Source organism: Podarcis muralis, chromosome 13 (assembly GCF_964188315.1).
Source record: "Podarcis muralis chromosome 13, rPodMur119.hap1.1, whole genome shotgun sequence".
Lineage (NCBI taxonomy): Eukaryota > Metazoa > Chordata > Lepidosauria > Squamata > Lacertidae > Podarcis > Podarcis muralis.
The window spans coordinates 35,971,673-35,982,260 of record NC_135667.1 but is presented as its reverse complement, the minus strand read 5'-3'; the positions used below and the strand labels follow the sequence as shown (position 1 = coordinate 35,982,260).

Genomic DNA, 10,588 nt, shown 5'->3' with positions numbered 1-10,588 from the left:
GGCGTTTACCTTCCCGCCGGAGCTGTACCTATTTATCTACTTGCACTTTGACGGGCTTTCGAACTGCTAGGTTGGCAGGAGCAGGGACCAAGCAATGGGAGCTCACCCCGTTGCGGGGATTCGAACCGCCGACCTTCTGATCGGCAAGTCCTAGGCTCTGTGGTTTAACCCACAGCGCCTCCCGCATCCCATTAAATGTATACCCTCCAACAAATTATTAGCGTAGGTTGTCAACAAATATAAAAAACACACAGTAAAGGGACATAATAAAGTGTCAGGGACTGGGTACTTTTTATCATATGTGGTGGACATGTGGGGAAGTAAAAGCTTTCTGGGAAATTATATATAATGAGCTGAAAAAAATGTTTAATATAACTTTTGTTTTAAAAAAGGAGGCTTTTTTGTTAGGTATTATAGATGGAGAATTACCCAAAGAAAATAAAAGACTGTTTAAGTATGCAACAACAGCAGCAAGGATGCTCCTAGCCCAGGGATGGAAAGAAGTACTGACCAGAGAAGAGTGGGAGACCAAGCTGATGGAATATGCAGAAATGGCAAGACTGACGGGAAAGATCAGAAACCAGGAAGATCAAGTTTTTCTAAAAGACTGAAATAATTTTTTTGGCACATTTGAGAGACCGCTGTAAATAGTTGAAATCATTGGCAGGAATACAAGGACTCTTGTAAAGTAACATGAACTTTGGAAACCATGATTATATAATAGATAGATTACATTAAAAGATGCAGAAACAAAATATAGAAATGGAACCCATGGAGGGAAGGAAGGAGGTCTGAACACTGAGTGCATATAGAAGCTCAGAATATTCGCACAGCATCCTACTGAAATTTTCCACCAACCCCCTATATTTTGACATGGCCACCCTAGCCAGATAGAAATGTGGCAAGTCTGTGGCTGATGGATTTCAGCACCCTCTCTTCTCCTAGTAGACAGCTAGACACCACGGTGAAGTTTACAAGCGGGGCAACGTCCCTCTCCTCTCATCAGACAGATCACCGGAAGAATCCCGGTCCTGAAAGTTAAACTTTGCTTATCAAGGCAACAGAATACTTGATCTGAACCGATCCTTGCCTCCCAGCTCTTTCATATGCTTGTGCATGTCACAATATTCACCGGCACTGAGACCAACAGGCTTCTTCTTTCCCTGTGTGAGTGAAGCCTGTCTCCTAAAACTTTGCATCTTACCAGTTTCGGGGGATGAGCACAAACCTGAAGCATATATATGCCTTCCTCCTTCAGTGTGAGATCTTAGGACTGTGTGAAGCCCCATTATCCTAGTCCCCCCCATCAGAAGCTCCAGTGATTTAATCGGACAAAGAGCTTGGCTCAGGTCCACAGTCGCTGCCTCTCTAAATTCTGCCCCCCCACTGTCAAGGTTCACCCTGTTCCCCGTTCAGCTTCCCCCTCCCTTAGCAAGTGCAGCGCCTGTTCGCTCAGCAATCAAGGTGGCTGATTCAGAATCGCATCGATCAACACATGATGGGTGAGTGAATGACTGAACGAGGAGGGAGGGGAGGAGCCTCCCCCTCCTTAATTTACCCACCTAGCAAGGATATAAACCCCTGGCTGAGAGAGAGCTGCTAACAGAGGCATCAGCAAGAAGCAACTTGAAACTTGCAGAAGGGCTGGCTGAATCCTACTTGCATCCCTCTACATCTAGCTTTGCACCTGTTCCTACCTCTTTTTGACAGTGAGTATCTGGGACAGGAAATTGTTGGTTTGGATGGGGGGGGGGAGTCCCTTCGATCTGCTGCTGCGCTTCTTTTCAGGGAGGGAAATAAAGTTGTGGGGACTAGGGAATAAAACCGAAGCATGACTTAATTTCTAAAAGCCGAGGGTTGCTTGGGGTTCCTGAACACAACAGGATGGCAGGTGTTCTGGGGGCACATGCTCCTCTTCTGTTTGCTGTTTCCTGACATTTTAGTAGCAGGTGCTTCGAGAGACCGAGCTGCTATGCTGAGCTTTGGGATCAGGGGTCAAAAGGGAAAGAGGCTGTTTCAGGGAACCGGACATTCTTCTGGTTGAACATTTGACAGTGACGTGTTTGTACGCAGTTATGTCCACACTGAGCATCTGCCGGTGTTCTGTTTTCCGGGCAGTTTAGGAAAGGCTGATGGCCATGCCAGATCTCAACAAGGTGGCAATGTATTAATGTAAAGCTGGCCTTTCCACAAGGGACTATGGGATGCTTTTGCAGGGCTCACCTGGCAGCATTGGGTTAGTTCAGGCTGCTTAGCAGGCTTTGTGCGTTCTCGTCTCTTTCCTTCCAGATGGTGGCCTCTCTGAAGCCCTGGCCTCTTGTGATCGCCGTGACCCTGTGCGTCCTGTTCTGCCTGGGGACCTTAGTGGATGCCTACCCTCCCAAGCCGGAGAGTCCCGGAGAAGATGCTTCCCCAGAAGAGATGGCCAAATACTTCTCAGCTCTCCGGCATTACATCAACTTGGTGACACGGCAGAGGTGAGCAGGGTCGTGTGGGTCTGGGTGTGCAGTAGTGGCTTCTTATGTACCAGGGAAATGAACACACATAGACACACCCACACACCACCCTGCTGCCTGCCTGAATGTTGGTGGGGAATGGGCATTGGGTGAAGAGGTCCAAAGGAATGGAGGAAAGGCTTTAGCTCCCTGCCAAGTAGAGCACACATTCTTAACATTCCCCAGGTGAAGGCAGCAGAGGGAGGGAGTCAGGGCAAGGCTGCTGTCTGGGACTGTATCCAGCTCACTAGCATCCTTGTCTGTCATCATTTGTGAAGCTGCAAGGAAGCCACAGTGAACCCTTTCGAAAGATGACACCTTTCTTTAACCTTAGACTGTTCCTGTGCCAGGTTTCATTTTTTCTGTGTTGTGAAAGCATGCTAACAGCATACCCTCCAACATTTCTCCAATGAAAATAGGGACGTCCTATTTACTACTACTACTAATACTAATACCCCTCCCATCCAACTGGCTTTGCCCCAGCCAATCTGGGTGGCTTCCAAAATACAGTCATACCTCAGGTTGAAGTCGCTTCAGGTTAAGCCCTTTTGGGTTGCACTCCGCGGCAACCCGGAAGTAACGGAGTGCGTTATTTCCGGGTTTTGCCACTCACGCATGCGCAGATGCTCAAAATGACGTCACACACATGCGCAGAAGTGGCGAATCACAACCTGCGCATGTGCAGACGCAGGTTGCATTCACTTCAGGATGCGAAGGGGGCTCTGGAACGGATCCCGTTCGCATCCAGAGGTACCACTGTATATAAAAACATAATAAAACATTAAATATTAAAAAAACCCTTCCCTATACAGGCTGACTTCCGATGTCTTCTAAAGGTTGTATAGTTACTTGTCTCCTTGGCTCGAGGGGGGTCACATGACTCCATACCCTCCAACATTTCTCTGATGAAAATAGGGACGTCCTAAGGAAAAGCAAGACATTCTGGGTTCAAATCAGAAATCGGGAAGGCTTCTGTAAATCTGAAAAATAGGGACACTTGGAGGGTCTGCAAACAGTTTTTATCTTCTGATGAGTGAGTGTGTAAGTTAAGAAGGCCCACGAAGCATGTTCTTAAACCTTATTTGCCTATGCAAATTATCACTACTTTGTCGAGTACGTTAACTATGGTCTGTGCGCCCACAGAGTGTAGCTTTTCATTTGCAGAGATTGCTGAGCCCTGCAGCTTTTAAAGGCAGCCAATCAAATCAGCAGCCCAGCTGCTTAAAAAAAAAAAAAAAAAGCCCATTTCAACACCTCCACCATTAGCACCAACTGCCTGGTACAGCCCATTAACTGTCATCTCCTAGAAACTTAATTGGAAATCCGACCCAGGAGGCGATTAGCAAGCCCTCGCCCCTCTGGGTTGATTCATTTTGTCTCCATGTCCTTCTTGAACTCCTGACCCAGTTCTGAACCCAGGGGAGCTGTGGATCTGATTTCTGCAAACCACGGAACGGCAGCGCATATATTCCTGTGGGGGGAAATGCACAAGCCTTTTAGAATCCACTGATAAATGCCCACCTTTGCAGGGAGAGTCACACCCTAAGGGTCAGCTCATGTAACCAATCTTCTCTGTTGTTCTTCTCTGACCAGCCTTCTTTGGGGATGTTCAAACACAGGCAAGATTTGCAATGCAGGTTTTGCATTTGAGTTGCATTTGAGTGCCCAAATCATTGTATTGGGAAATTTTTAATGTTTGACATTTTGTGAAGTCTTTATACGTGCTGGAAGCTGCCAAGAGTGGCTGGGGAAACCCAGCCAGATGGGTGGGGTATAAATATTATTATCATCATAATCATTTTTAATTTGAATACCGCCTTTCTTACAATACTCAAGGCGGTTTACAAGCTGAAGAAACAAAAAATGTACATCTTATAACAATCTAATGCAATATTATTATTATTATTATTATTATTATTATTATTATTATTATTAAAGGTTGTTTGGGGCTACCTGAAGTTTCTACCCTCTGCTTTGAAATTCCTTGCCAATAATAATAAAATAAATAATAACAATAAAATTATTATTATTAATAATAATAATAATAATAATAATAATAATACAACAACAACAACAACAACAACAACAACAACAATTTCTTATTTATGCCCTGCCCATCTGGCTGGGTTTCCCCAGCCACTCTGGGTGGGTCCTAACAGAATATTAAAAGCACACTAAAATGTCAAACATTAAAAACTTCCCTAAACAAGGCTGCCTTCAGATGTCTTCTAAAAGTCAGATAGTTGTTTATTTCCTTCACATCTGATGGGAGGGCGTTCCACAGGGCGGGCACCACCACGGAAAAGGCCCTCTGCCTAGTTCCCTGCAACCTCACTTCTCACAGGGAGGGAACCGCCAGAAGGCCCTCGGAGCTGGACCTCAGTGTCCAGGTAGAACGATGGGGGTGGAGACGCTCCTTCATGTATACTGGGCCCAAAGGTGTAGACGTGAGTGGTGATGCCCCAGTAGCTCATTCTGTACATGCTTAGAGGCATTCCTTTCTTATCCTTGCTCCATCTGTTGCAAGTGCAGTGTGGGGCTCCTGCCTTGTAGCTGCTGAAATTAGGTGACGGGGAGAGGAAGAGCAAAAATCTGGACATCTCTCCAAGGGAACTTCTAAGATGGCACTAACTCAGTCCTTCCTCTCCATCCCTTTCTCTACACAAGGTATGGCAAGAGATCCAGTCCAGAGAGCTTGATGTCTGAACTCATTTTTGGAGACAGCAGCAGCAGCAGTAGCAGCAACAGTGACCACAACATGAGATCACGGTGAGTCCTCCTAGCATTGCAGGGCATAGCCCTTTTTAGAGTACCGAAAGCCACTTGTACCTGACATGGGTCCTATTCTTTCTAGAGGAGCGGGTGGCGCTGTGGTCTAAACCACTGAGCCTCTTGGGCTTGCTGATCGTAAGGTCGGCGCTTCAAATCCACACCACGGAGTGAGCTCCCGCTGCTCTGTCCCAGCTCCTGCCAAGCTAGCAGTTCGAAAGCACACCTTTGCAAGTAGATAAATAGGTACCGCTGTGGCGGGAAGGTAAACGGCGTTTCTGTGCGCTCTGGTTTCCGTCACGGTGTTCCATTGCATCAGAAGCAGTTTAGTCATTCTGGCCACATGACCTGGAAAGCTGTCTGTGGACAAAGGCTGGCTCCCTCAGCCTGAAAGTGAGATGAGCGCTGCAACCATAGCTGTCAACTTTCAGATTTGAAAATAAGTGATCAGCAGCCTCGAAAATAAGGGTTCAGCAGCCTTACCTGTCCTGGGGACAGTCTATGGGATATCTAAAAATCCGGGATAGCAGCGGGAAGCAGCGGGAAATGGCGCTGGAATAAGGGAATTTCCCGCAAAAAAAGGGAAGGTTGACAGCTATGGCCACAACCCCATAGTCGCCTTTGACTGGACATAACTGTCCAGGGGTCCTTTACCTTTCATTTTTACCTATTCTTTCTAACCACGACAACTTTTAAGGATTGCTAAATAGGAAGGAAAGAACATGCTCTAAATGCTCAGATACTTTTCTGTGTGATTACTGTGATGTCTAATCTGTAGAAGCAAAGGTGAGTTTAAGACTCAGACTTGCTTGGAAGCCACCTCCATCTTGACCCAGTGCAATGTTTCCCCTCTGCCCCCCCCCCCCACAACCCCCCTGAAAGATTACTCATCACTAGGAAAGCAGCATTCTGCACTTATCCAAACGAACCTCCCTGCTACCCCATGCTAAACTATAATTATTTATTATGCTTATGTGCCACCTTCACCTCAAAGCTGGTGCATGTGATTCAATTTTATCCTCACAACAATCCTGTTAGGTAGGTTGGGCTGAGAGGCAGTGACTGGCCCAAGGCCACCCCAACAAGCTTTGTCGCTGAGTGGGGATTCGAACCCGGGTCCTGCTCCAGCATTCTGACTGTTACACCATGCTTTCTCTGAAGTCAAATGTGGACTAATCCCAGGAATCATGCACTGCGGATTCAGAGCCGTGCGTGATCCAGTGCAATTATTCCATCCGTTTATCTTTTATGGCCCTTATTTCAGATCTAGCACATCCAAGGGCAACACTGAAAAAAGGTTTATATGAAGCATATACAGTGGTACCTCGGGTTACAGACGCTTCAGGTTATGCGATTTCGGGTTGCGCTCCACGCCGAACCCGGAAGTACTGGAACGGGTTACTTCCGGGTTTTGGCACTCGCACATGCGCAGAATCGCTAAATCGTGCTTTGCGCATGTGCAGAAGCACTGAATCACAACCCGCGCATGTGCAGATGTGGCGCTGTGGGTTGTGAATGCTGTGGGTTCTGAACGCGCCTCCCGCACGGATCACGTTCGCAACCCGAGGTTCCACTGTATTTAACAATGCAATATCATTTAAGCCAGGCTTCCTAAACTAGCTTCTTTGGGGACTGCAGTTCCCATCATCCCTGACCACTGGTCCTGCTAGCTAGGCATGATGGGAGTTGTAGTTCAGAAACAGCTGGCGACCCAAGTGTCAGGCGTCAGAGGAACCAACCCCCACGGCAGGTTGCCAGGAACGGATAAGAGAAGGAAAAGTCCTTACCATCTGCTTCTCATTCAATAGTCACAGAGAGAGGCTCTTGGAATAATGGCGTTGCCCCGAGTAAATCTCCACCTCCCTTCTCTTCCACTTCCCCATTCATCAACAGCACTCCCCCCCCCATGGTCTCCAAGACCTTTGCTCTCCTACTTTTAAGGCCTGCCAGGTTCTAGGAGGTTGTGGGTCTGGAATGCTTTCTGGTGATAATCCCACACTTGCCTATTCAGAATCAGAAGTAAGTCATAGTTTAGTGGAGCTTACTCTCTGGAAAAGGGGTATTGTCAGGCAGCAGAGGAACCAGCCCCCTCGGCAGGTTGCCAGGAACTGACAAGACAAGGAAAAGTTCTTACCATCTGTTTTTATTCAATTTTCACAGAGAGAGGCTCAGGAATGTTGCCTCTCAGAATTATGGTGTTGCTCAGAGTCAAACCCCACTCCCTCTGTCCCTCACACTTCTCATGAGTCATCACTACGGGTGCTGAAAAGTGCCTTTGGCCAATAATAATAATAATAATAATAATAATAATAATAATAATAATAATTTATTTATATCCCACCCTCCCCAGCCAAGCCGGGCTCAGAGCGGCTAACAACAGTAAAAATAGCACCGTTTACATAAAAACACAGTCAATTAATTGAAATACATTCTAAAATCAGTTCAGAATCAAATTAATGGCAACCGTTGGGCTAGAGTTCTATGAAGATTGCAGAAGAAGAGAGGGGGTCAGACTGTGCCTTGGCCAGAGGCCTGGTGGAACAGCTCTGTCTTGCAGGCCCTGCAGGAAGATGTCAAGTCCCGCAGGGCCCTAGTTTCTTGTGACAGAATGTTCCACCAGATTGGGGCCACGGCTGAAAAAGCCCTTGCTCTGGTTGAGCTCTTTGCTCTCCTACGTTCAAGGTCCGCCATGTTCTGGGAGAGAGAGAGAGAGTGTGTGTGTCTTGAATGCTTTCTAAAGACATGGTATCCATGAGCTGTCACCCTTCTTCTTCTTCTTCTTCTCCTTCTCCTTCTTCTTCTTCTTCTTCTTCTTCTTCTTCTTCTTCTTCTTCTTCCTCCTCCTCCTCCCCCCCTCCCCTCCTCTCCCATTATTTCCCAACTATCCCCCTCATCTGCCTCTGAGCTGTGACCTCCCTCAAACCCCAGTTGTAATTCTGAGAGCCAGTGTGGTGTAGTGGTTAAGAGCGGTAGACTCGTAATCTGGTGAACTGGGTTCACGTCTCCACTCCTCCACACGCAGCTGCTGGGTGACCTTGGGCCAGTCACACTTCTTTGAAGTCTCTCAGCCCCACTCACCTCACAGAGTCGGACTTCTGGTAGTCATAAAGCGGGATATCAAATCCAAACTCTTCTTCTTCTGAACTGTCTTCTTCTCCTCTGGAAGGGTCAGGCTGGGGAGGCAGTCTCCACCATTCTCCCTCTTCCCAGTCCCTAACACCAAATTTTGGGAAACCCTGGTTTAAAGCACCCACCCTGTGATGTGCCATTGCTCTGGATGGATTTGGAAGGGTGGGTGGCCTTGTTTTTGGGACAGGAGCAGCGAACCTCATTTCTTCCCCTGCAATTGTGTGATTCTGCCTTTGCTTCCTGCAGATTTGATGATTCCTATGGGTGGTGACGACCTTCGCACACCTCGGCCGATGGCCCATCGGCTGCCACTTTTTAGACGTTCCAATTCTGTGGTGTCATTTTGCGGTTATTTTATTTTAAAGAAAAACAATCAACCCGTGACGAGAGCCGAAACTTTTCTTTGAAGAGACCCTCTCCTCTCCCCCACTTCGATTTTCTTCACCTCATACTCGTGAGGCTTGGGGAATCATTTCCCCTCCCCAGACAACACTACAACCAAGCCATGCCTCCGTCTTTCCATAAGCCAGCAGGGGGCGACACAAGAGATCTTCGTGTCTGGGGACAAGGTGGGGATGGGGGTGGGCTGCCTTTGTGGTGACCTAGGTTGTATTCGTAGTGACGTCTGTGTTGACTCACCAGTGCAAGAGCCTACTATGTCTACTCTGGGTTGATCTTTTATTTTATACACCATTTGTGCGCGCGTGTGTATGTGTGATTATGGGTGAATGTATGTAAATGTATGCATTTTCAATGAATTTTTCTCTGTATCCACAATAAAAAGCAAGTTTAATGGAGACTCCTCCTGGAATTTTCCCTTTTTTATGCTCTCTCTCTTAAAAAAATATTATTTTGATTACATTTCCCCAATTAACTTCAAATCAAATAATTACATAACATCTTTGTTTCACGGATGGGCTTCCCACTCCCACTCCCATAGTGTTTTTATTCAAACTCTTTTCTTTCTTTCTTTTTTGAAATCTTTTTTATTTGATTTCCCCCCAATACAGAGTTATAAGAATCTAAATATATATCCATATATAGAGATTTCTCTTAATCTCAGGACTCCCCCTCCCTGGAGTCCCATTTTAAACGTTTAAAACTGTATCTTTTCCCAAACTCTAAGTTTTATATCAATCCGTGTTGTCCATGGTAATTGTTACACTACAAGTGAAATCAAAGTCCTGCCAAGGTTTCCATCTGCTTACAGTGGTCTCTTAAATAACTTATCATTTCCCCCCATTCTTTTGTAAAAATGTTGTCCTCTTGCTTCCTGAGTTTTCCAGTCAGTTTTGCCATCTCGGCATTGTCCATCAGCTTAGTTTACCATTCCTCTCTGGTAGGGACTTGGTCTTCTTTCCATCTCTGGGCTAGCAGCATCCGAGCGGCTGTTGTTCCATATATTAAAAGTCTTTTCTGCTCCTTTGGGATGTCGGCACCTATAATTCCTAATAAAAAGGCTTCTGTTTTTTTTTTTAAAAAAATAAAAGTTAATTTAAACATATCCCCCCCCCCATTTCATTATATATCATCTCCCAGAAACCTTTTACCACTTTACAGGTCCACCACATATGATAAAAAGTGCCGTCTTTTCCTTTACATTCCCAGCTGGTATTTGTACTTGTCCTATACATTTTTGCCAGCTTAGTTGGGGGTCAAATACCACGGTACAACATTTTCATATAGTTTTCTTTCAAAGTACAATGCTACCTCGGGTTACATACGCTTCAGGTTACATCCGCTTCAGGTTACAGACTCCGCTACATTTCAGAGCATCCTTAACAAACCACAGTCCCTGGGATTCTCTGGGAAGCTGCAGGTAGACTCAGGGGCTAACTGATGGTTGCCATTTTATCCATGAGCATAGGAGCCAACTCCTAGGGGCCGAGGGATCTTTGCCCCCCCAATAAAATATTTGAGGGGGCCACTCCCCAAAGTTGAATTGCCATTCAAATTGTGTGTGTGAAACCGCATCATGCAGCCAGTTATGCAGGGTGGAGCTTACCTGGGCCCCCCAATATTTTGTTCAAGTTGGCACTCCTATCCATGAGGGAGAGACAGAGGTACGATGAGGTTTTAACAGGATGATTCCAGATGAGTGTTTTAATGTGGGGTCAATACTCCTCAGGCAACCTCCCCCTGCTATAATTAGATTTTATTCTATTTCTTTCAGACACATATACTCCACTCAAACC

The 10,588-nt window shown here is 46.2% G+C and overlaps 1 protein-coding gene across 1 annotated transcript; it reads left to right on the top strand.

Moving 5' to 3' along the window:
* The first annotated feature begins 1,576 nt into the window (after window positions 1-1,576).
* LOC114582651 (goannatyrotoxin-Vere1-like) lies at window positions 1,577-9,190 on the top strand. Its single transcript, XM_028703839.2, has 4 exons — window positions 1,577-1,709; window positions 2,290-2,477; window positions 5,163-5,264; window positions 8,640-9,190. Exons 2-4 carry the CDS (start codon window positions 2,290-2,292, stop codon window positions 8,662-8,664), a joined length of 315 nt encoding a protein of 104 aa, XP_028559672.1. The 5' UTR covers window positions 1,577-1,709; the 3' UTR covers window positions 8,665-9,190.
* Window positions 9,191-10,588: the final 1,398 nt, after the last annotated feature.

Coding starts and splice junctions, on each gene's coding strand:
- LOC114582651 (XM_028703839.2), top strand. CDS start 2,290: ATGGTGGCCTCTCTGAAGCCCTGGCCTCTTGTGATCGCCGTGACCCTG. Junction 2,478..5,162: donor AACTTGGTGACACGGCAGAG/GTGAGCAGGGTC, acceptor TCTCTACACAAG/GTATGGCAAGAGATCCAGTC. Junction 5,265..8,639: donor GACCACAACATGAGATCACG/GTGAGTCCTCCT, acceptor TGCTTCCTGCAG/ATTTGATGATTCCTATGGGT.